We start from the raw sequence: 25728 nt of genomic DNA, 5'->3' as shown, positions 1-25728 counted from the left end.
TTGTTTGCAAATACTTTCTCACAGCGTATTGCTTGTTTTTTTCATCCTGTTAACAGGGTCTTTGTAGAACAAAAGATTTTCGTTTTATTCAAGTTCAGTTTATCAGTTTTTCCTTTTGTGGACCGTGCTTTTGGTGTCAAGAATAAGAATTGTCTAGCCCTGGATCCTGAAGTTTTTCTCCTACCTTTCTTTTTCTAAAAGCTTTGTAGTTTTAAAATTGAAGTCTGTGATCCATTTTGAGTTAATTTTTTTTTTTTTTTCTTGTGGTACGCGGGCCTCTCACTGTTGTGGCCTCTCCCATTGTGGAGCACAGGCTCCGGACGCGCAGGCTCAGCGGCCATGGCTCACGGGCCCAGCCGCTCCGCAGCATGTGGGATCTTCCCGGACCGGGGCACGAACCTGTGTCCCCTGCATCGGCAGACTCTCAACCACTGCGCCACCAGGGAAGCCCTTGAGTTAACTTTTGAGTAAGAGGTAATACTTAGGTTGAGGTTCTTTTATGGATATCCACTCACTCTAGCATGATTTGTTGAAAAGGCTCTGGCAGCTTTTAAAGGTTTTTCTTTGTCTTTGGTATTCTAGAGTTTCACTATGATGTGTCTAGGTGTGGATTTATTTTATTTATCATTCTTGGTATATAATTTCTATGTTTGATGGCTTCATACTTTTCACCATTCTGGAAACTTCTCTATAATATTGCCTCTCCTCTATTCATTCTATTCTTTCCTTTTGCAATTCCAATCAGTTTTTTGTTAAACCTTCTCATTCGGTTCTTTGAATCTTAACTCTCATTTTCCATATGGTGTTTTCTGAATAATTTCTTCAGGTCTATATTCCAGGTCACTGATTCTTTCTTTCTTCCTATAAACATAATCGGCTATTTAATCCATCCAATGAATTTTTGATTTCAGTGATTCATTTTTAGAAGTCCCATTTAATTCTTTTTCAAATTTGTATGCTTATTTTTATTTATTTATTTTGATAGGTAAGAAGCGGATTTATTTAGAGAGAAACACTCCACGGACAGAGCGTGGACCATCTCAGAAGGTGAGAAAAGCCTGTATGGTTATTTTACATTTTCCTTGCTTATTTATTTCCATTCTGTTTTGTTTCCATGGTTACTTAATATTGTGTTTTTGACAATTCCAATATCTACATTTTTTGAGAATTTGAATCTAGTTTTTTTCTGCTGACTTGTGCATAGTGGATTATTTTGTGTTTCTGATGTTTTTTTAAATGGGGGATGCATAATTTGGGACTCCCAAGGTATGTAAATTGAGGATGCTTTTCTCCAAAGAAGATTTCTGTTTATTTTTTAGGCTCCAGGTGATGTTATCACTTGGGGCCATTTTAATTTCTTGGCTTACTATTTCCATGGGCATACATAGTGTACTTTTGAACCACAGAATCTAGTGAGAGTTTACAAAATATTAGGGAAGATAAGTCTATTATTAGGATCTATCCCCATCTCCATCATTGCAGAGCTGGGAAGATGCCTGAAGATTTTTTTTTTTCCTAGCCTAGTCCTTCTCTTCTAATCTCCTGGCTTCCTGTGAAAATCTTAGATTCAGTTTCTGAACTTTCTTTCAAGCCAAAAGTCTAGTCTTCATCAATGTCTTTCATCACTGTGGCCTGAGGCTGTTAGTCCCCAAAGCTCTACATTGAGGGCTGGTGGTGGTTTGCTTACCATTTTGTTCATATATTTTTGATCTTGAGGAGTTTCCCCAACTGTCTTACAATCTCATCAATGCATTTAAAGTACGACTGCTGGAACTTATCTGGATTTATCTTACATGTGGATTTATCTGGCATGTGTAGGGAGAGGGGAATGTGAATGGTTACAGTTCAGAATATCCAGCCCACCACACTGCTAAGAGCAGACGTCTCTCCGCTAGTATACATAACCCTTAGCCACCAATAGAAGAAAACTGTAATGACATTACATAAGAAACTGTCACCCTGAATATAGAAAAATAAATATTGTCCACGCAGAAGATTCTAAAATGTGGTTTGAAAGATGAATGAGCAAGAGAGAAATGATTGCTGACTGTGACAGGAGTCATGAGAAGAAAAAACTTACTGATAACTAAAACTTGAATTCAATAGGTTCAGTGGGAAGAATAAAAGTAGTAAAAATTTCTGAACCTATTGTTTCAAGGAAAAACTATCCTTAATTGCAATAGCTGATATCTTAGGTATGAAAGACTCTAGTTTTAACAAAGTTGTATGTATGGAAACACTGAGTCCTATTAATCAGAAAGTGTTTTTAATGGTGATGACCTCTAATTACAGTGTCCATCAAGTCTCCTTGACTAGATACAGGGCAGCTGTGGTGCTATGTTAGTATTACTAACAAGTAGGGTAAAGTGACCATGTTTCCTGCTTCTTCTGTTTTGCTTCTCTAGGTTTTAGGTGAACTCTTAAAACCAGGCTCCAGTAATATCTTACTTTTGCTTAAAAAAAAAAAAAAAGTGAGCTGTAGGTATATATTTTTATCTTTAAGAGGAAAAAAATAGTTATTTTGGGACAAAATTGCTCATTCCTTGTAACTTTGCTGTAAACTTTCAGGTTTGATCTCCCTTACCCGTTGAATTTTCAAAGATTTTGATCGGAACTATTAAAGGCTAAAAGAAGAGAAACTTTAAATAGGTCCATACTTTCACAAACGTCTTTTAGTAAATTGGTTGCTTTTTATTACTGAAAGATATATTTCATACCTATGTTTTCCACTCATCATAAAAAATTTTTAATCTTGAATTTGACATTTCTTACCCACCTAGATCGAGTCACAAAGAATGCATTATAGATAGTAAAATCGAAATCACAGAAGACTTACCTTTCAGTAGCCGTTGCTATGAAACCATGTTTTGATGGGAAATTTTAGAGAAGCTTGTGCTTCCTGTTGTTAAATGATAGAATATGGAGATCCCCTTAATTTTTAAAATTGCCCTTTTTAAAAAGCAAGTAACCTCAATTATTCCTTCTAGTGGGACACTCTTTGCTCTTACCCTACCTTACCCACCCAGGACTGCTAATTAGGTTTAATTTTATCCTTGCTTCCTCTCCTATTCCTTGTGCATTGAATGGGCAGATGGGCAGAGTTTATGAGAGATGTTTTATGTACAATTACAAGGTTGTGTTGCTATTATTTATTTTACCTAGGACACTAGGATGCTCAAGATACAGAAAGAATCAAAAATATGGTAACTTACGAGCAAGAGAGCTTCCATAAAATGGGAAGTTAGAAAAGTGCCTCTTTATTGTTGTGAATCTAGAAAAAGACCACAATGACCTCTGGTTCCTGAAAAAGAGAAAAAATTTGTTTAATTTTGTTTCCTCCAGGCAGTGTGATCTGGTGGAGAGGGCTTGGGATTCCAAGTCAGAAAACAAGTCAAAAGGCAAGAAGTGGAGGGAGAGTAATCTGCTGGTCTGACTAAAGCAGAGGACTGTGAAGCAGAGAGCGTGGAAAGGCGGGAGGAGATTAGGGAAGGGAGTGAGCTGAATGCAAAACTGGGCACCTTGGACTTGATTTGCCAGGCAGTGGAAAAGCAGAACATATTCCTAACAAAGGAAGCGGCACTGGGATAGTTGAGAAAGTTACGCTGGGAGTCGTGTATAGTTACTCAAGGGTTGGCACCAGATTCCTCAGATGGCACCGCGTATGATCCATTTGTCATCTATTGACACATAGCCCCCAATCCAGATTTACATCAAAGCAGGCTTCCCAGGGGAGACGATGTATATACGCTGACACCTTCTGCGTTTGATATCCAAGTTGGTGCAGAACGTGGAATGGGCCGCCCAATAAAATTTGTAAAACTCATACAATCTTGGCGACATAATCACTCATTGAGCATTACAGAAAACAATTCAAATATCTTTGGAATGGTGGTAGATGGACATGCTTTTAGTAAAACTTCGATATGGTGTAGGGTCGGAATGGAGACCCCCTGGCTGAGGGCTGCTCACTTCGTACTGCGTTGGTGGGATGTGTGTGTAGGGCTAGCCTGGAACCGTCCTGAGAACAGGCACCTCGTCAGATTCATCTCTGCACATCTGACACGCAAGAGAGTGCCTCACCTTCGTGGGAAACCAGCCCACAGATTCTGCGATCTCAGCAGATGGCAGTAATGTGGTTTCTTTTGCGGTACGCGGGCCTCTCACTGTTGTGACCTCTCCCGTTGCGGAGCACAGGCTCCGGACGTGCAGGCTCAGCGGCCATGGCTCACGGGCCCAGCCGCTCTGCGGCATGTGGGATCCTCCCGGACCGGGGCACGAACCTGTGTCCCCTGCATCGGCAGGTGGACTCTCAACCACTGCGCCACCAGGGAAGACCAGTAATGTGTTTTTAACTTGATCATAAGTGGTGTTTCATTATTATGTTGATAATTATCTACTATTCATTCTCTGAAAATAAACCAGAGACACACATTCATGGCCTTTTCCCCTAGCGTGTGCTTATGGGAAAGAATGTGACAGGCATCCCCGTAAAACCTGCTTGATCTTCGGGCTTGTCTTAGATGTCTTCTCGCGGCACACCCCAGCATGTGTAGGCACAGGCCGTGTGCATCACGTGCAGACAGCCGCTTCTCGGCCGGCCAAGCAGCCCTTGGGCGCAAGGACTCAACTCTTCCCGCTACACAGGAGGAGTGTGCTTAGCTTAGTCAGCGGTTACCACGGCTAAGAGCCCTGAGGGAAGGCGTTTTGGAGGTTAAGGGGTGTATTCATTTCCTAGGGCTGCCATTACATATTACCACCAACTGGGTGGCTTAAAACAACAGAGGTTGATTCTCACAGTTCTGGAGGCTAGAAGTCCAAAGTCAAAGTGTCAGCAGGGCCCTGCTCCCTTTGAAAGATCTAGGGAAGAATCTTAACTCGCCTCTTCCTAGCTTCTGGTGCTTACAGCTGCATCACTCCAATCTCTGCTTCTCTTCACCTGGCCTTCCTCCCGGCAGCTCTTCTGTGTCTCTGTATCCAGATCTTTTCTCTTGTAAAGACACTAGTCATTGGATGTGGTGGCCACCCGCATCCAGTGCAACAGCTCCTTAGCTTGATTACATCTGCAAAGACCCTATGTCCAAGTAAAGTCACATTCACAGATGTTGGAGGTGAGGACTTGAACATATCTTTTTGGGGGGCACAATTCAACCCACTGCAAGGAGTGAGGTGTTGCAAAGTTCAAGAAAAGCCTCTGTAGCACTTTGGCCAGAGGCCAGAAAAGATGCTGTTAAGAGAATATGGAGCTGAGCCTTAGAGCCCAAGTTTCTAGACGTAGAATGTGTTGCAGGTGTTCAAATGTGACCACTTACATCTGCTGTCATTAGACCCAGAGTAGTGCTTTATCTGAACACAAGTATTGTCACTCATTCTACGCCCCTAACCTGGGTCCCTCCACCTGTTTCCCATAGACCTCACACCTTTTGATTCACGGTCTCTCTTCCTTGCGATGGCTAGAGCGTTAGACCATCTCATATTTCCCTCAAGGCTTTTTGTGAGACAACTACGGCCTCCAGAAAATGTGGGTTCCCCAGAGTCAACTGAAACTGTAGGTGTGGTTGCAGCAGCTTTAGGGAGCTTTTCCAAAATGCCAACTTATTATAATTGCATAGATGCAATCTCACGATCTAAGTAGAGACTGTCTCCAGGACCAAACACAAAGGCATTCGAGCCCTCAGTCAGCGACTCAGACACTAAACAATGGGGCAACGAATTCGGTAGCCAAGGGTGGAGAAAGAATAGAGTCAGTTGGACAGTGCCCTGGAAAACCGGTACTCTTCTTACTTCTGGTTGGTAAGAAGGTCTGAGATGCTTCAAAGATTAGATGACCTTTGAAAGGCCAGGCTGTTCTCTTTTTTTTTGCGGTACACGGGCCTCTCACTGTTGTGGCCTCTCCCGTTGCGGAGCACAGGCTCCGGACGCGCAGGCTCAGCGGCCATGGCTCACGGACCCAGCCGCTCCGCGGCGTGTGGGATCTTCCTGGACTGGGGCACGAACCTGTGTCCCCTGCATCGGCAGGCGGACTCTCAACCACTGCTCCACCAGGGAAGCCCCAGGCTCTTCTCTTGATAACTTCGAGTACTCTGATACCCTCTGTTTTCCCAACCTGGTAGCTTCATGACGGCCCAGAAATGGAAATCACGACAAAACAACCCATGTGTGAAAGAACATATTAATGATTCAGTTAATTGTATTTTAAAAAATGAAAATGCTTCCTAAAAAAAAAAAAAAGCGTAAGTTTTTCCTGAGCTGAGTTGTTTCCCCTTGGGCCCGAGCCTCAGCCCCAGGGCGCTGGGCATGCTTCCTGTCCCTCTGAGCCTCTGCCTAGATTTCCCTCCATCTGGAATATCCCAGAGAACCCAGCCTTCTCTCGGGACACTCTGGCCTCTCCTTCAAAGTCACCCAAGCCACCCTCTCCTCCACGAGGCCTCCTCCGCCCCTCGTGCAGTCAGTACTTCCTCGTTGACGGAACCTCTTGCCCAGCAGTTCTGAATCAGGGGCGATTTTACCCCCAGGGGACACTTGACAATGTCTGGGCCCATTTTTAGTTGTCACCATGTGGAAGGTTGCGCCGCTGGAATCTAGTGGGTAGAGGCCAGATGAACGTCCTACCCCGCACAGGGCAGCACCCACCGCAAAGAATTATCCAGCCCATGACATCAGTGGTGCCGAGGTTGCTTTAGTCTAACGCTGCTTCACGCTAACATTTACAGTGTCTCTGTCATTCTTTGTTGACAATCATGTCACTTAGGGGGCAGAAACTTTGTTTTGTTGGTGTTTATGTTCTCAGCCTGGTGCGTGGTGTGAAATGAAAGTGAAACGAATTTAGCAATTTTTTTTTTTTAAGCAGTGTGTTTATTGCCTTGATCCCTGCACTTGTTTATGGTAACATCTCAGGTAGAACTCAAAGAAAGTGACACATAGATTTTATTTAATAACAAAAATTGTTTTAAATGCACAATTGTTTTAAATGAGATTATTGGGCTAAGCCAATAACAACTGAGGTTAGATTATTGGCTAAGTGATAGAACAATGACAGCAGCTTCCCCACTTGCTTCTGTGTGGTTAGTGGACATACACTTCCCTGTTGATGACCCAGAAGGTTGTTCTACTTGTCTCTGTAGCCCTCTGACAGTTTTGCAGTGTTCCCTGGGTGCTAGACTTGGCCATCATAAGTTCTGGTAATCCTATCTTCATTAAAATTTGTGCTCATAATAATAACATCTAACTATTAAGCACTTACTCTATGCCAAGCACTGTTCTAAGCACTCTGTGTGCATTAATTAATTTAATTATCACGATATCCTTGTGAGATAGGTGTAATTATTATCCCCATTTTACACATGAGGAAATGGAGGCACAGGGAGGTTAAATAATTTGCTCAAGGTCACACAGCTAGTAAGTGACAGGGCAGCCCGACTTCAAGTTCATGACACCAAACTGCCTATCCTGATAAGCTTAGGCCTTTTCTCATACAATTTGTAAAAAAAAAATCCAGATCATGATAAAAGATCTGATTATGAAAAATAGAAACTTACAACTTTAGAGAAAATCTAGGAAAATATCTTTACAATCTCAGGATAGGGAAGGATTTCTTAAACAAGATTCAAAAAGCACAAATGATGAAGGAAAAGCCAGTAGATTTGACTACATGAAAGGAAAAACATCTGCAGGCCCCAAAACATCATAAACAAAGCTAAAAAGACAAGCATTTGACTGGGAGCTGAAAGCTACAAAAGATATACATATACAAAACATATACAAAAGATAAAGGATTAGTAGGAAGAATATATGCAGGTTAATACCAATTAATAAGAAAAGACTACGCAGTAGGAAAATGGGCAATAGAGGGAAAAAAGAAGAAAACTGTGCTCTCCGTGAACATGTGAAAAAATCCTCAAGTTCACTAGTAATCGGGGAAATAAAAGTTAAAATAACCATGAGACGTGACATACCATTTCTCACACATCAGGTTGGCAAGAAGCAAAAAGTCTCACAGGCTCAGATGTTCGTGGGGTGACAGAGAAACAAGAACTCCCACGCGCTGCCAGCAGCGCAGTCTCTGGGGAGGAAGCTGGGTGGCCTCCAGCAGGGCTGAGCCTTTGCGCGCCCTAGCTACAAACAGCTGCGCCCTGTTTCAGCTCACAGAGAAAACAGATCATACAATAAGACTGTTCTTGGTGCTCACTGATGCTATACATAGACGGGAGGTAGCCAAGCCAGGGCTCCTGCCCTGGGTCCATCCGCAGGCTCCCAGGGTCCTGAAACAGCCCATGCCGTCTGCCCGCGCGTTCATGTGTTCCTCTCTGGGGAGGGTCTGTACCCCACATTTAGGAGCACTGTCTCAACACCTCCAGGCTGCTTCCTGAAAGTACAGACCTCTGTCTCTTACAACGAGGGCCAGAGTGCAGAAAAAATAGCCTCAGGTCAGACTCAGTGCCAGTCTTAAACAGAGCAGAAGAAGGAAGTGTGCCACTGTTCTCCAAGTCTAATAGCTTTAGAGACATGTAGACATTGACCCAGTTACCTCTGCAAGTGGGAAGCTGCTGTCCTCTTTTCAGTTTACCGTAGACAGTCTAGTTTGGGGTGAGTGATACAGTACCTAAAATTGTAACCTCTGGCAAGTTACAACTGGGGAGAAATAACCTAAAACAGTGGTGCAAATCTTTTGGCTTCTCAGAGTGGTGGCAGCTAAGTCATTTTAGCTGTAGAGGAATCAAGGTGAGATTTCTTTAAATCAGATTATGTTATTTAAAGTCACCAGATGGTGGCTTTTTTCTCAGGAAGCCAGCTAAGTAATAATTTTTCTGGTCTACATAACATCTCCAAGATTTCAGACACAGAATTCTAGGATGTCTGCCAAATACTTACTTGTCTGATAGTTGAGCAGATTCAAGCATCTTTTTGGTGAAACTGTTAGCTGCTGGCCACTGTGGTGCCTGTCCTGTGCAGAGGTGCCCCTCGCCTGGGGTTGACACAGATCAGGATTCATAAGGTTCACCGCCCAGGTTCATCTTTTATTAAGTTCATAGCATGGTGGCACTTGACAATCTCCGCAGAGAATTCCTTCCTTGACGGGTTTCTATCCTGTACGTAAAAATATTGTGGCTCAGAATCCGGTATTTGGGAGAGATGGTCCAAGGAGCCCCTTTGCAGTGTGTGGCTCTGAGTTCTATAGCTTTATTTGGCTAGACAGAGAACAAGGCTCTTGGACAACGTTAGGTCATTTCCCCACAGAAACCCTCTCCTGAGTTGAGGTGTGACAATTCTGCTTTGACGGAGGCTTCCAGTAAAGAAGGGGCATTTGATGGCCCATGCCTCTTCTACAGGACTCGAGCTGAAGATATTGTCTGATATGTTACTTAACATAAGGACTTTGATTGCTCCTAAAATTTAGTACCAGGAAAATATTTACTTCTCTTGAAAACTGTGCGTGCTTTACTAGGGGGTGGGAGCTGAGACGCTACACGTGACCATGTAAAGAGTGTATTTTGGGGATTTCCCTCGTGGTCCAGTGGGTAAGAATCTGCGCTCCCAATGCAGGGGGCCAGGGTTCGATCCCTCGTCTGGGAACTAGATACCACATACATGTGGCAACTAAGAGTCCGCATGCCCCCACTAAAGATCCCTCATGCGGCAACTAAACATGCCGCGATGAAGATTCCGCAACTAAGACCTGGCGCAGCCTAAATTAAAAAAAAAGAAAAGAAAAGAGTATTTTGAAGCCTGATGGCCCTGGGTTTCAATCCTGACTCAGCCACTTACGGAGTGAACTTGGGCAGTTTAGTTACCCTTCCTCAACCCCGATGACCTCATCTCAAACATGGGAATAATAATTCCTATGCGTAGAGCTATTGTGGGATTAGGAAACTTTGACGGAACGTTAACAAATATACTGCAGGGGCTGGACACATGGCAGTTTATTTTAGAAAATCCATTGTGCCCCACATTTCAAAGCTATGATTAGTGTTCAAATGAGGTGACTATTTTCATCCAGGTTATAGTACATGTTCTTTTTTTCTTTGAATGATTTCTGATTGTACTTTTATTTTTTATTAATTTTATGAATTTTCATCATTTAAAAAAATTGGAGTATAGTTGATTTACAATGTTGTGTTAGTTTCAGGTGTTCAATGAAGTGATTCGGTCATATATATATATATATATATATATATTTCAGATTCTTTTCCCTTACAGGTTATTACAAAATATTGAGTGTATTCCCTGTGCTATACAGTAGGTCCTTGTTACTTATCTATTTTATATATAGTGGTGCGTTGATGTTAGTCCCAAACTCCTAATTTATCCCTCCCCTCCTCTGATTGTACTTTTTTTAATTTAGATGATCCATTCTATAGGTGCTTTAATATTCCAGACTGCGTCCAATCTTCTGTGGGAGACAGACGGGGAATAAATAAAGAAAAGCAGCAAAGGTCTGGGAACTTGTGACTTTATTTCCTCGGCACCAACTCCCAGGATCTAAACTCAGCTTGACCATCTGGCTGACTGTGCATTTCTGGACAGGTCACTTTAGGGGCGTTGTCACTTGCTGGCAGGTGGGCTGCTCTGGGATTTGATTGTGTTCCTTCCTCTTATTCTGACCCCTGATGGGCATCCTCCAATGCAGGAGATAACCACAGAGCTCGGGGTCTGTTGCCTGTACCTGTTGAGGCTGCAGCAAGCTGGGCTGCAGGATGCTGGGGTCACGGTGTCCAGGGTTAGGCTCCTCCTGCCACAGTGAGAGAGAAGCAGCTGCACACCCCATACAGGGCTGCAGAGAGGGGAGCCCAGGGTCATATAATCCCCAACAGAGGCCAGTGCCCTGATCCTCGAGCTGGAAGGACTTTGTGACCTGCCTGGGACCCCTGTGATGGCAGGCACTTGCCCACACCCCCCTGCACCGAGTCTCCACAGCCATGTCTGTTCTCTCCCTGCCCTGCCCCCTCTTGGCTCCTGCATTCTGTATTTTTTGTTTGTTTGTTTTGTTTTGTTTTGCGGTATGCGGGCCTCTCACGGCTGTGGCCTCTCCTGTTGTGGAGCACAGGCTCCGGACGCGCAGGCTCAGCGGCCATGGCTCACGGGCCCAGCCACTCCGCGGCACGTGGGATCCTCCCGGACCGGGGCACGAACCCGTGTCCCCTGCATCGGCAGGCGGACTCTCAACCACTGCGCCACCAGGGAAGCCCCATGCTGTAGTTTTGTTTGTGAAGTTGTGAGCACCCAGCCTCCTAAGGAGCATCTAGGCTCAGATGCTCTTCTCCTCTGGCAGCACGAGTGGGAGCAGCTGTGTCCACTGTCGGAGGCCAGAGAGCTCATGCTTTTGTCTGCGGCCAGCCCTGCCCTCACAGAGCGTGTTTTGCATGTGGTTGTTGAACTTTGATTCAGTGACTCATGCTGAGGCGCAGGCTTTATCTCCCTCCCTCATCTGATTGCTTTCTTCCTTTCCTTTTTTTTTTTTTTTTTTTTTTAAGTGCAAAGCAAAACTACCTTTGCAGCTGAACATGACTCTGGTGAAAGGAAGTGGAGCTTTGGCCTGAAGTGGCTCCCCGGGCCTCGGGGACACCTGGCCAGCAGGGAGGACAGTGTGTGACCGCTGCTGAGGGGAGCACAGCATCCACTGTGAGGGCCCTCGACACGCCCTGCTGGTGAGTGCATGTCCCCTGGCCATCCTTCAGTGTGACAGAATGCTGTCAGACTTGGGTCCAGGGGTGGGAGGAGAGAGACAGAGCACACGGGGAAGGGGGGGCAGTTCTTGGATGCGTGGCGTCCTAGCAATATCATCTCCTTCAATTACTTTGAGGGCTCAGCAGAAAACAATTAGGTAAGCATCTTTAACCTCCTTTGGGTGAAACCTTGCTCATTCTAGCAAAATTGTAGTTAATGTCAAGAGGGCTTTTGTGTACCTCCCTTGAAGGGTTGTCATAGGACTGAATGAGAATTTGTCAAGTGTGAGCACCATGTCTAGCACATAAAAAAATTCTCAGTAAGCTTTCTGTTATTATTTTAAAAAAGAGGGCTTTTGTGGGAGAAAGATTAATGAGAGGAAGCTCTTCAGTTTAAGTAAAAACTCTTGCTGTGGTCTTTGAAGATGTTTTAATTTTATGAACTCAGAAGAACTAGAGCTCTCAAGCACATCTGAAACCTGTCTCCATGCTCCTGAAAGTATCTCCTAGACTAGATGCTTTTTGGCAGGTGTCTAGTTTCCTGGCAGATCAGGAACGTTTGGCAGTGGCCCCAAATGCCGTCTCCTCTAGAAGATGACCCTGTGGGCTTCAAGAAGGCCTGTGAGGACATGGAAATAAGTCTTCACCTGATGGCAGTGAATGTAATTTTGGCCAGTTCCCTGGAGCCATTAGAATGCTTGGCCATGAACCCTAAGATATGACCTCTTCTCCAGGGCCAGACGTTGCCAAGGTGGGAGTGCCAACACCTGGCACGTGAATAGGTTGGGAGTGGCTTTTTTTTTTTTTTTTTTTGTGGTACGCAGACCTCTCACTGTTGTTGCCTCTCCCGTTGCGGAGCACAGGCTCCAGACGCGCAGGCTCAGCGGCCATGGCTCACGGGCCCAGCCGCTCCGTGGCATGTGGGATCTTCCCGGACCAGGGCACGAACCATGTCCCCTGCATCGGCAGGCGGACTCTCAACCACTGCGCCACCAGGGAAGCCCTAGAGTGGAATTTTTTTTTTTTAACATTTTTATTGGACTATGATTGCTTTACAATGTTGTGTTAGTTTCTGCTGTATCACAAAGTGAATCAGCTATACGTATACTTATATCCCCATATCCCCTCCCTCTTGCGTCTGGGAGTGGCATTTAGTAGAGGGTTTTGTTTTAAACTTTGCTTCAGAGTTGCCCTGGGATCAGGACTGTAAATACTTGTGTGTATGCCTGAAGTAACCTACGACAGCACACAAGAGCAGGAGACAAGTTTGAGGGGAAAACAAAGACCAAGCCAGTCCACCCAGGCTCACAGCTACCCTATTCACAACAGCCAAAGCGTGGCAGCAGCCCAGGTGCCACTTGGGTTGCTTGAGTGGATGGATGGATGGATAAACACAATGTGCTATATACGCACAATGGAGTATTATTATTTCCTGCCTTAGAAAGGAAGGAAATTCTGACACCTGCTACAACATGGATGAACCTTGAGGACATTATGACAAATGAGAGAAGCCAGTCACAGAAGGACAAATACTGTATGATTCCACTTATATGAAGTACCCGGAGAGGTCAAATTCATAAAGACACAAAGTAGAACCGTGCTTACCAGGGGTTAAGGGAGGGGGTGGGGACTTAGTGTTTAATGGGGAGAAACTTTCCATTTTGGAAGATGAAAAAGCTCTGGAGATGGATGGTGGTGATGGTTGCTTAATGCCGCTGAAATGCACTCTTAAAAATCGTTAAAACGGTAAATTTTATATTATGACCACTTTGCCACGATTTAAAAAAATTATAATTCCGTTAAAAAAAAAAAGACCAGACCCAAACCACAAATCTCACGGGCTGAAGTCTTTGCCTCTCTGTGAATTCTTCAAACTCTGACAGCTTCCCTGAGGGCCTCTAGATCTGAGCTGAACCAGAAAACTTCGGCGTGGACCCTGTTTAGAACTTTCTCCTCAGCATAGTGGGTAACTTCTGATGGGTGTCTGTGGTAGGTTTCCCTGGAGCTGGCAAAGGCGACCCAGGAACGGACTTGGGGTCAGTGTCGTGTGTTGAATGAGGGCTGGCCCTGCTCTGTGGCCGCCGAGCAGCCCTGGACTGCACCCTCTGGCAGGAATTGGGACGCCCTTGGGAGCCTAGTCTCTCCCATCCATTAGCTGTGGGATCCTGGGTACAGCATCAAAACTTCTCTTTCCCTCAGTCTTGTCACCTGCAACGTGAGGAACTCTTTCCATGTCCCAGGGACTTTGGGATTTTCCAAAGGTGACATACCAGCAGGCACTTGTAGCTAGAAAACACAGTGCCCATGTGAGCTGCTGTTTCTCTACAGCTCTTATCCCTCTCATTTTCTCATCCTTCTGTTTCTCATTTATTTTTTTCCTTAGGGGCTCTTCCAGCCAGAGGTTACAGCCTTTTTGGCCCAGAGCCCCTCCCTCTGGATTGGCTGATTCTAGAAGACCTGATCTGACCCCCGTTGTTCCACTTGTGAGGTGTCCCTCCCCTCCTTTCCTGCTGTTCTGTCAGGTCCTGAACCCACCTCCACAGCCTTGACACTGAGCACAGAGCAGCGTGCCACACTGACCGTTGTCAGAGCTCAGGAGACCTGGGAAGATTTTCAAAGTGTCACTAATCATCTGTGCTGTTTGTGACTTCCAGTCAAGATTGAGGAAGAAAACTAAGATGAAATTGTTCATACTTTCAGGTCTTAAAAATAGAAAGGAAAAAGTAGCTGCTGGCAATGGTGCAGCTCAAGGGCCGACACAGCTGAAGGGGGAGGGTTGTGACCTGAGGCTGCGGAGAGCGGCCTCCCACCCCCGTGTTCTCCCTTATTTGGAAATTTTATGAGGAAATGAAGTTATTTTAAAGTCTCAAGGGGGGGGGGAAGCCTCTGAAGTAGGTGAATTCTTTCAGTTAATTTTGTGTAAAAACAGCCCTCCTGTCCCACACATAGCCTTTCAGAAGTCTGCTCAGAAAAGGAGCCCTGTTGAAACCTGAGGGTTCTGTGGGGAGCTGCCAAGGTCAGGTCCCACTCCCTCTCCCCTGCCCCAGGGGAAGAGGCCAAGTTTTTTCAGTTTGAAAATATTCACGTTTCTGTCATACCAGAACGCAAAGTCACAAAACAAATGTGGACTCTCCTCGTAGCTGTTACTTGGTGACCCAAGAGAAGTCACCTGACACAGTCATATTTTGGTTTTTCCATTTCTGTGATGGCAAGGTCCTGAACACAACTCAAAGCAACCCATTATTTTGGGCATCTACTTATGGTCAGTCTCTGCCATTTAGTAGCTGTATAGCCTTTACTCTGTACCACTCTGAACCTCAGTTTCTTCATCTGTGAGAAGGGAGTACTTTTATCTACCCTGTCTAACCACCAGGGATGATGGGAAGTTCAAGTAAGAGTCTCTACAAGAAGGCGACATGGAAACGAAGAACAACGTGAATACAGACTTTTACGTTCGTGTTGCCTGTACTGTCTTTCTTCTCTTTCCTTTTCTCTCGTTTGTGTTCCCTCCCTCTTTTCTTTCTTCCACCCATCCTCTCAAGCCTCCCTTCTCTCTCTCTTCCAAACCCAAATAAGTGCTACAGAGCAGGCGTAAGCAGGGAGGGGTGGAGGTGGGAGCGACTGGGGCCGCCAGGACTGGGAAGGTTTCTCAGAGGAGGTGACAGTGGGGTTCGGTCTGGTGGAGGAGGGGCAGGCGCTCCGCAGTGGGAAGGACCCGAGGGGAGGCCTCCAGGCCTGAGAGACCAGGGTCTTTCAGGGACAGTGAACAATCCTTGGTGTGAGGCTGGCCTGCCGGGCGGGTGAGTGTCCCCTTCCTCTGTGGACATTGGGCCAAAGCTGGACCCCGGCCCAAGGGAACAACCTTCCTCAGAGAAAAGGACTGGCCACTGGTCAGGGAAAAGGTGAGACTGAACTAGAGGTATGTGGCCATTGAGACTGGAGAAGGGGTTGCAGCCGTTGTGAGGGGCCTTGCCTCTCATGCTGAAGGGTTTGACATCCACTATTAAGGACCCCAAAGAAATTTTGCTTATGTGGGTTCTAGCTATCTATGCATATGTACCTTATTAGAAACTAAAACTATGAAGTTTAAAAATATTCATTTATTTTAAAATCAGAATAAACCAATTATATTAATATAAATGATGTATTTTATGAAAAAGAACTCTATTTTCCAAAACCCCCCAAATTTGTAAGAAGACTGGCACTGATTTACATTTTTTGCAAATCTCTTTAACAGCCAATTTAATAGAAGACGACTTGCTTCTCATATCTGCTTCCACATTCAAGCTGTCACAATATCACAACAGGTACCCTCTGGGATACTTCATGGTACGCTCATGAGAGGATGAGAGTGAAAAAACCCAAATTACACCTAAGCATTATTATGGAAATAGTTTTTACCTTAAAGACTCCCTGAAAGGGTCTTGGGCTCCCCCTGGACCCCACTTTGAGAACCACTGAAGTGGGCTCAGCAAATGCCTTGTGCGTGACAGCATTGTGAGTTCCCACAGCACTTTACCGCATAGCCTGCAGGGCGTTTATCTCCTAGATCTGCAGCCACGTGTGCCCGGTGCTAGCAAGAGGTCTGAGCCAGAAGCGCAGTTGTGCGCTCAGTGATCTAGGGGCTGGTGGAGGGCACGTGGGGGAGGGAAGATGGCCTGGGCAGGGCCCTGACGTTGAACAAAGGAGCAGAGGCTAAGGAAAGAGCTGGAAAGACTTAGGAGGAGACCCAGGCCAAGTTGTACAACCTAAGGGAGAAGAGAGTTTCAAGAAGGAGATGGTCCAAAATTTTTGGATTTAAAAATCACAAGGAAGGGAGTGGTCCACAGAGTCAAAAGTCGCAGAGAGTTTGCCTAAGGCGAGGCGTGTGAAGGTGCCGTTGGATTGGGCAGTTAGGATGTCATGGTGACCTTGGGGGCGGTTGTGGTGTTGCAGCAGTCAGTGGGCCAGGTGGGTGGGAGCTGACAAGTGGAGGCTGCAGGAGAGACCTCTCCATTCAGGAGGCTGGCTTACAAGTGCCCTTGACCTGCCAGCCCCAGGCATTGTGAGTCCTGCTTGGGTTCCAGCACTACCGGGATATACCCTGCAGGAGAGGGGGCGGCCATGCTGGGAACCCAGAAGAGGGAATGTTGCAGAGGATTCCAACAAGAGACTGGGAACTGAGGGTAAAGAACCTGTAATACTGAGGAGAGGATGAGGTGAAATGATAGACGTGTGTGAATGTGCACTGAGCATGAAGTGTAACAGGGAAAGATCGAAGACCATCTAAATTTCCGTCATTTGGCATATGGATAAACACCATTCATTCATTCATTCAACAAATATGCATTGAGATTCAGCTGTGCCAGGCACTGTTCTAAATGCTGGGGTTATGGTGGGCAGCAGAACAGGTAAACCGGCAGGGAAAGCTTTCCAAAATGCCTTTTTAGTAAGAAAAGTATGTTGCTAAACAATAAGTCCAGAATGATGCTATTTATGTGAAAATCACCTCCTTTAAACAGTATATGTGTGTATCTATTAGATATGCAAGTAAATGCATAGAAAAAACTCTAGAAGGAGACAGGAGAGGCAAGTGGGATTTGGGGTAGGTATGAAGTTATATCTTTTTATTTGCTATGCTTCTACATTGCTTCAATTTTTCACACTCGATACATTTTCGTGATTATTTCTATATTTTAAAAGGCTTTTTGAAAGATGTAGGTCTCTGTGAGTAGAAAAGAGAGAAAAGACAGAGGGATCCAGTCTGTCCAGAGTGTCCCCTTTGGCTCACTCATCTTTTTCTTGTAAACGTCTGTCAGGCTGCAGCCCACTGCCCAACACTACCCCAAAGGTGTAGGCCAGGCAGCGATGGCTGAGTGGAAAGGATCAAATTTGGGTTAGGCCCTTCTATTGTAGAGGTTCCGTACGATCTGAGTTCATTGCTAGGGAAAGCGTACCAGTGCATAGAGCTGAATTTAGGTCAGAGCGTTGTGCTTCTGGGAATAGAATTCACCAAGGGGCATTTTCCCCTATTTAAGCCGCGGAGCTGTATTAGTTTGCCAGGCCTGCCATGACAAAATACCACAGACTTGGTATTTATTTTATGCACGTATAATATGTATACAGTCGGCCCTCCATATCCTCGAATTCAACCAATTGTGGATTCAAAATATTCGAAAAAGAATCCCAGAAATTTCCCAGACCCAGGCCCTGGAAGGCTGAGCCTCTCACCTGCTCTGGCCCTGGAGAAGCTGTCCCGCCACCTGTCCTCCTTCCTGGCTTGGTGGGGCCTGGCTGAGGGGCAAGACTGACCCACGGAGGAAGGGGGAATCTGTACCTGCTGCTGCTTCCTCTGTCTTGGCTAGCCCCCGTTCCCCCTGAACAGCTAACCAAACTCAAAGAGTTCCCAAAGCCTGAGACCTGGGCCATTCAAGCAAAACTTAAATTTCCCACACCCTGGCAACTCTTTACGTGGCATTACATTGTATTAGGTATTATAAGTAATCTAGAGGGGCTTTAAACTATACCGGTGCATATGCTTAGGTTGTATGCAGATACTAAGGCATTTTATATAAGGGACTCAAGCATCCACAGAGTTTGGTATCTGCAGGGATCCTGGAGCCTACCCCCTGCCCCCACTACCAAGGGATGACTTTATAGATTTATTTTTAAAATTTTAATTTATTATTATAATTATTATTACTATTATTATTATCATCACCTCCTCACAGTTCAGGTGGCCAGAAGCCTGAGATCACAGTGTCGGTGGGGCTGGTTTCTTCCGAGGCCTCTCTCCTCAGCTGGTAGATGGCCTTTTTCCCCTGTGCTTTCGCATGGCCTTCCCTCTGTACCCAACTGTGTCCGGATCTCCTCTTCTTATGTGGACACCAGTCTTATTGCATTAGGGCCCACTCCACTGACCTCCTTTTACCTTAATCACCTCTTTAAAGACCCTATCTCCAAATAGTCACATACTGGGGGGCTGGGGGCTGGGCTTCAACATATGAATTTGGCGGGGGAAACCATTCAGCCATAGCAGAGCCTCAAAAACATTTCTTCGGCCTGTGCACAAATGTCCCCAGGGCTGGGTGGCCTGCTCAGCGGCTCCGGGTCCCTCTGGCCCCCTTGCGGGACCGGGAGGGGGGTGAAGGCCTGGGAGAGCCACTAGTACAGGCACCGTGGTTGCATCGTGGCTCTTCAAGCACGCTGAGCCACTGAAACTCCTCAGGGGACCAGGCCCCGACGTGACTTCCTGACAGATAAGTGGGGGGAGAGAGCACCCATAATTCACCTCCTCTGCCCAGGAAACACCTGATGGATGCCTTTTCTCTCTAGCTCATGCCGGTAGGGCTCTGCCAGGAGGAGGCCGGTGGCAGGACCCTCACGGGGGCCCAGCTGGCACAGCATGGAGCGCTCGAGAAAGATGGAGTTCTTCCAGAAGCTGGGCTACGGCCGGGAGGATGTGGTCAGGGTGCTGGGCAAGCTGGGCGAGGATGCCCTGGTCAACGACGTGCTGCAGGAGCTGATCCAGACGGGCAGCCGGCCCAGTGCCCACGAGGGCAGCGCCGCGCCCCTGCTCGTTCCCAGGGGCTCCTGTGGGAACCCCGACTCTGCCCAGCGCGGGCTGAGGGCGGACCCGGAAGAGGACAGAGGAGGCCCAGCCAGTTCCTTGCGACCCATAGTGATCGACGGCAGCAACGTGGCAATGAGGTAGCTTTCTTCGTCCCCTAACTGCGGGCGGGGAGAACTGCCCTTCTTCTCGGTGGGTCTGTCCGAGGAGCTTTGGAGCCCGTGGATGGGGCTTGGGATCCCCATTCCATCCCTCAGTAGCTGTGTGGCCTTCAATAAGTCAGTTAACCCCTCTGAGCCTCACTTCCTCCCCCTGTAACGTTGGTCTACGAACTCCGTAGAAGGTAATTGTAAGAACTGGAGCTGCACAGAAATGCCTAGGGCAGTGCTGACACAAAGTAAGTGTTCAATAAACGGCAGCTTTTATCGTACTAACTCAGGAATAATCGGGGAAGAGCCTAGAGCTGGGCCTTGGTGAGCACAGCTCCCTGTCTGGTGTCTGTCCCTGACCAGCTGTGTGACTCTGGGAAAGCTGGGGTATCTCAAGCTTCCTCCTCTGTGACACAGGTCAAGAGAGAACTCCTCTACTCCCCTCAAGATTATGAGAAGCAGATGGGAAAACGTAATACTTGAACCGTGCTGGAAGCCCTCTGCTGGGGGTTGTGAGCCGTGCTGGTGGCGGCCCTGGTGGTGGAGTGGCTCCCTAGCTGGGTGCGGGAGGTGTGCTTGTGGCCCCTGAGCTCTAGAGGCAGTGTTATACTGGTGTATTGGCATCCTGTGTGTTTCGGTGATGAGAGCTTCGCGCCCCAACTCATCTTTCCTGGAGAGGCCAAGTTCAGCTGAGGGAGAAGCTCTGCGGCCTCACCCACACTCCGTGCTGGGCACGGAGGAGGCTTTGCCCACACAAGCGCGTTATTTTACTGTTTGGCTGGGCTGCAGCCCCGCAAAGGGCAGAGCCGTAGGAAGTCGGTCACTCACAACTACAAATAGACGCTCGTCCCTTTCCCAAAGCTGAGCCACGTGGATGGAGAAGAGCAGTGTTATCGGCACTGAACGTGTCAACAGGGTATTCTCTGGCTGACGGACTGAGTGGTTTTCCCTGAAAATTTGGGCTCGCTTTTTTGTTTGTTTGTTTTTAAATTAAAAAAAATTTATTATTTGGTTGCGCCAGGTCTTAGTTGCAGCAGGTAGGCTCCTTAGTTGCGGCATGCATGTGGGATCTATAGTTCCCTGACCAGGGATCAAACCTGGCCCCCTCGCACTGGGTGTGTGTGTGTCTTAATCACTGCGCCACCAGGGAAGTCCCTGGGCTCACTTTGGATTGGGCGCTGCAGGACAGAAGTGTGGAAAGGTTAACTCAAGATGGCCCAGGCTTGGGGGTAGTTCCAATATGCCCTGCTTGGTGTGTAGGACAAGTTCATTCACGTTTTAGCCAGCCAAGTCTCCCTGGGCTTGATTATGTCAATAGGCAATGGAGCCCTGCCTTTTCCCTGGGGCCTAGGAGCTGGTCCTTCGGTCTCTCACGCATGCTCTGTGGAGGCACCAGATAGGTGAGACTCTGAAATCCTGCTTAATTCAAGATCTCTGGGGGAGTTAAAGGGATTTTTAAGAATCCAGTAGGTTCTGAGCATCCTAGGAAGAAAGTCTGCTGGGTTCTGAGAGGGGCCTGGCCTCTGCCTGGTCTGGATGAGGCATCTCTTCCTCTAGACATCAGTAGAAAGACATGGGTTACATGTAAAGATTTTTTCGATGTGGACCATTTTTAAAGTCTTTATTGAATTTGTTACAATATTGCTTCCGTTTTGGTTTCTTGGCTGTGAGGCATGTGAGATCTTAGCTCCCCTACCAGGGATCGAACCCGCACCCCCTGCATTGGAAGGCAAAATCTTAACCACTGGACCGCCAAGGAAGTCCCTGGCTTGTATTTAAAGTAAGATGATATTGCTTAAATTGAAGACCTTTCCAGTCCTAAGATTATATGAGCTCTCCGATTCCAGCTCAAAAGAGCAGAATGGCTGCAGGGTAAAACAACTACTTCAGGTGCTACAGGAAAGCATTCTCTCTTTGGGGACCAGACTTTTCTTTTTTTTTTACTATTTATTTATTTATTTGGCTGCACTAGGTCTCAGCTGCAGCATGCAGGATCTTCGTTGCCGTGTGTGTTCTGGCGTGTGGGATCTTCTTAGTTGCGGCATGCCAACTCCCAGTTGTGGCATGTGGGATCTAGTTCCCCGACTAGGGATCGAAAGCAGGCCCCCTGCACTAGGAGCGCAGAGTCTTAGCCGCTGGACCACCAGGGAGGCCCTAGGGACCAGACTTTTTTAGGAACGGCTACAATAGGGTGATGGTGGAGGGTTTTCTTTTGATGAAAGTCTCTGTTGCTGCTTGGAATTCACATTTAAACCACGTCCTCTATTTGCACATGACCTAGACGTGTTCTGGGTAAATCCATTTAGTCCCACCCCGCCCTCACCTCCTACGATTGTAATTAGTCTGTGGCTTACAAATGGAAACCATCTCTCAGGCTTATTATGAACATGTGTGTGTCAGAACATGAATTCTTTCAGACTTGTGCTGCCTAAAAACGACCTCAGATACCTAGAACACATGTATTTGTGTGTGTTCTCAGGGTGTGTACGTACGTATATGCACGTATACACAAACATCCCCTCCCCTGCCCCCCTTCATCCCCTTAGTTAGGAACAAAAAGAGAAATTTCACAGCTCCCTGAGGGTGGGACTTAATTTGTTCAAAGGCCCGTCTGGGAGAGAGTTGGGGTCCGATGTTCAGATCCACACCCGCTCCTTCTCCTACAATAACACCTCCCGTGTCCTCCAACCAGAGTTTCAAGAGGACCCCTGACCTCAGGCTCGGCCGGATCCTCGTTTGTAAAGGACAGCTCCCAGTGTGGGGCGCGTCTTTAGAGGGGCCAGATTACTGAAACCCAGCATGGTGTCTACTCGTTATCTGCTGACCTCAAAACTCAGTTAACCTCAGACACATGGTTTCTGAAAATTCTCCTTCGCTGAAGTTTTGTAGTATCGCAGGCATTGCCATTCTCTGTTTTTGAAGATGCTGCTGCTTCATGTGCTGTCTGGTCCTGGAAGGAGTGGGGAGGAGCCTAAAAGACAGGTTGGGATGCATGTCCTTTCTGCCCTGAGCAGGTGAGAAGCGTGTCTTCTGTTGGCAGCAGCATCCTATAGGGTGCCTGTTGCCGACTTGCTGACTGTGGCTTTGTCCCCTGGAGCCTGGGACTGTGTCTGCCTTTGCTCACAGAGAACAAGAGCCTGACTTTTCAGCCATGTTTTTTTTTCTCATTATCTTTGGGAAGTTGTGTTTCAGTGGATCTTTAAAGACCAAAAAAATCTGTATTAGTTTCTATTGCTGCTATATCAAAATTACCACACAAATGTAGTGACTTAAAACAGCACAAAGGTATCGTCTCGTAGTTCTGGAGGTCAGAAGTCTGGCCTGGGTCTCCCTGGGTTGAAATCAAGGTGTCGGCAGAGCTGTGTTCCTTTCTGGAAGCTCTAGGGGATGATATGTTTTCTTGCCTTTTCCGGCTTCTGGAGGCCACCTGCATTCCTTGGCTTATAGCCCCTTCCATCTTCAAAGCCAGCAGTGGCCTGAAATGATTTACAAAAAGTAGAATCTGTATACATATATTGGTTCCCTTGGGAGAAGATCCACAGCTTCCAATAGCTACTTAGAAGGTCTGTGATCCCCAAAATGTAAAGAAACACTGATGTAGAATGAGCAGTTCTAGATAACGTCATGCTTTACGGCAGGGCGCTAAGCCTCTCCATTAGCACAGAGCATGTGAGAGGGGGTCATCTGTCCTTGCCTCTGACCATCTGAGTCGAAAGAGGAAAAAGCACAGGATGGGCCTAGAAGGGCTTGGCCAAGATCAACACTGGCTCCATCAGACCCTGGCCTCCAGCCTTGTGCTCTGACCATACCATCACTCTAGGAGTTTCCATGGGCTCCTGTCCCCAGAGCCTCAGAATGTGTAGCCCAAGTCTATTCGTAGTGGCTGAACCCAGTAGGCCTGGGGTGGCTGCCTCTGGAGATCGGCAGTGAGGGTCACTGGCCAAGTGCTTTTTAAGATAAGTGGGAATGTATTTGTTCAGAGCACACATCTTGTTCAAGTCATTTCGAAAGGACCATACCACCCAATTCCAAAAACCTCCCATCTCCTCACTGTAACAACAAAAGGAGTCTATTTGGTTCTTACAAGCAGGAGCAATGGCTTCACTTATCATTTCCTAAGTGGTGGGTCAACTTCAATGTGAATTCTAAGTTGCAGTGGCGGGCGTGTAAGATTGGGACCTGGGAAGCAGACCTCGTGCTTGTCCGTAGTTTTGCTGAAATCCTTGTATTTCACGTAGGAAGCTAGGGAGGTCAGGAGCGGGGGACAGAACATAGGGCTTAAGAGTCCGAAGATCTGAGTTGTGACCTCTAGCCTAGGGCTGCCCAATAGCGCAGCTCCCTGTGACGATGGAAAGTTCTTTACCCGCATATGGTGGTCCATATGGTGGCCGCTTGCTACACGGGGCCGCCCAGCACTGGAAATGTGGCTGGTGTGGCAGACGAGCTGAATTTCCAATTTTATTTCTTTTGAATTAACTTGAAGTATAAATAGCCACATGTGGTGAGTGTCTGCATAACGGACGGTACAGCTGTAGCTCCTCAGCTTACCTACTGTGTGACCTCCACATGCGTCACCTGACCTTTTTAAAAAATTGTTTTTAATTTAATTTAATTTTTTATACAGCAGGTTCTTATTAGTTATATGTTTTATACACATTAGTGTATACATGTCAATCCCAATCTCCCAGTTCATCCCAGTACCCCACCCCCCGCTTTCCCCCCTTGGTGTCCATACGTTTGTTCTCTGCATCTGTGTCTCTACTTCTGCCCTGCAAACCGGTTCATCTGAACCATTTTTCTAGGTTCCACATATATGCGTTACTATACGATATTTGTTTTTCTCTTCCTGACTTACTTCACTCTGTATGACAGTCTCTAGGTCCATCCACGTCTCTACAAATGACCCAATTTCGTTCCTTTTTATGGCTGAGTAATATTCCACTGTATATATGTACCACATCTTCTTTATCCATTCGTCTTTCGATGGGCATTTAGGTTGCTTCCATGACCTGGCTATTGTAAATAGAGTCACCTGACTTTTTTGAGCCCTGTTTATACAGGTAAGAGGTTGGACTGAATAATAATAATCTTATGTAGTTTCTCATCTCTAACATTCTCGGATTCAGGGTGATTATTTTATGCATGTGTGAAAGAAATAGATGCATTTTTCTTATAAAGGAATGTCTCTCCTTCTGCAGAGGTTCAGAGAGAGTAAGTAACTTGCCACAGGTCCCAGAGCAGTAAGTGGCAGGCTCTGGCTTCAGTGCTCTTCCATTTCCCCAGCACTGTGTATCTTTGGGCTGCTAATTCCATGTATCTTTGGTCTCAGAGTGGGAGACCCTGACCCCATAGACTTTTATTCTGGGGCCAGAGCCTGCCTGTGCTGCCCAAAGTCCTCCCCAGGCACGATGAGCTCCAGACGTGCCCGCTGCAGACAGGACACGCCAGACCCCTCTCCCTCACCAGGGGCCAGGATGCCCCTCCTGCAGCTGCCAGCCTGTTGGGAACCCTCAGAAGGTCACACGTGCATTGAATGGTGGCTCTGCTTGACCAGCAGCACAGAGACGGATTTTCAGTCCCTACACCTTCAGGGGTGTGTGCGTACGTGTATGTGCATGTGGGCATGTGCAGGAAAGAGGAAGCTGTGAGCCGAGCACTGGAGTCGCTATACGCTTGGCCTTAAGAAAAATGGCCAGAGGTTTTAAAAAGGTGATTTTCGTTGAAAGCATGTGACCAGCTGCACCGTGGTGTTTGGGAAGAATGTTGCTTCTCGCTGCCGACTCTTGCCAACATGTTCTTGCCTGGCAAACTCACAAATACCCACACGTACTGACAAGTACCAGTGGTGTATGTTCTGTAGGCAAATTTAGGAAAGGAGTGAGTTGAAGGCTTTCAGCCTGGGGAAAAAACACCTGATAATTTCACATCCTCTTACTGGCCTTGACAAGGGTTTCATTTGAGTGTTTCCTCATTTGGGGGTGTACAGGGTTTTTTGTTTGACTTGTTGTTTACCTTTTTAAACTCTTAAAAACCTTAACAGCATCTGGCGTATTCTGGAGAAACAAATCTTCAGTGATGAGAGAGCTGAGGTTGGCAATGGGAGGTTTTCATCAGGCCCCTCTCAGTGGGTGTAGGGGGCACACTCCTGGGCTGGGGGTCCAACCTGCCTCTCAGCCCCTGAATGGACTCCAACCAACATTGGCCTTGGGTTCCCACCTAAGTCTGCACCCATGTCTCCTTTTATGAGATGAGGGAGCACCCTCTCTCAGAGGTCACCCCCTGTCTCCCTGCTGACCTGAGCTGGGGAGATCTCTTGGTGGAAGGGCTAGAAACTCCAGGTTCAGAGTGTTTGCAGTTTAACCCCAAGTAA

The 25728-nt window shown here is 46.8% G+C and overlaps 1 protein-coding gene across 1 annotated transcript in view; it reads left to right on the top strand.

Annotated features, from left to right (window-relative positions):
- Positions 1-985: 985 nt before the first annotated feature.
- ZC3H12D (zinc finger CCCH-type containing 12D) overlaps positions 986-25728 on the top strand; it is a 44609-nt gene continuing 19866 nt past the window's right edge. The window contains exons 1-3 of the mRNA XM_030853201.2: positions 986-1047; positions 11469-11642; positions 18975-19349. Of these exons, the coding sequence (XP_030709061.1) occupies positions 19045-19349 (305 nt within the window). The 5' untranslated portion in view covers positions 986-1047; positions 11469-11642; positions 18975-19044. The remainder of the gene's footprint in view (positions 1048-11468; positions 11643-18974; positions 19350-25728) is intronic.

This window comes from Globicephala melas, chromosome 14 (genome assembly GCF_963455315.2).
Source record: "Globicephala melas chromosome 14, mGloMel1.2, whole genome shotgun sequence".
In the NCBI taxonomy this organism is placed as follows: domain Eukaryota; kingdom Metazoa; phylum Chordata; class Mammalia; order Artiodactyla; family Delphinidae; genus Globicephala; species Globicephala melas.
The sequence above is the reverse complement of the archived record's forward strand: the minus strand, read 5'-3'. Positions and strand labels throughout refer to the sequence as shown.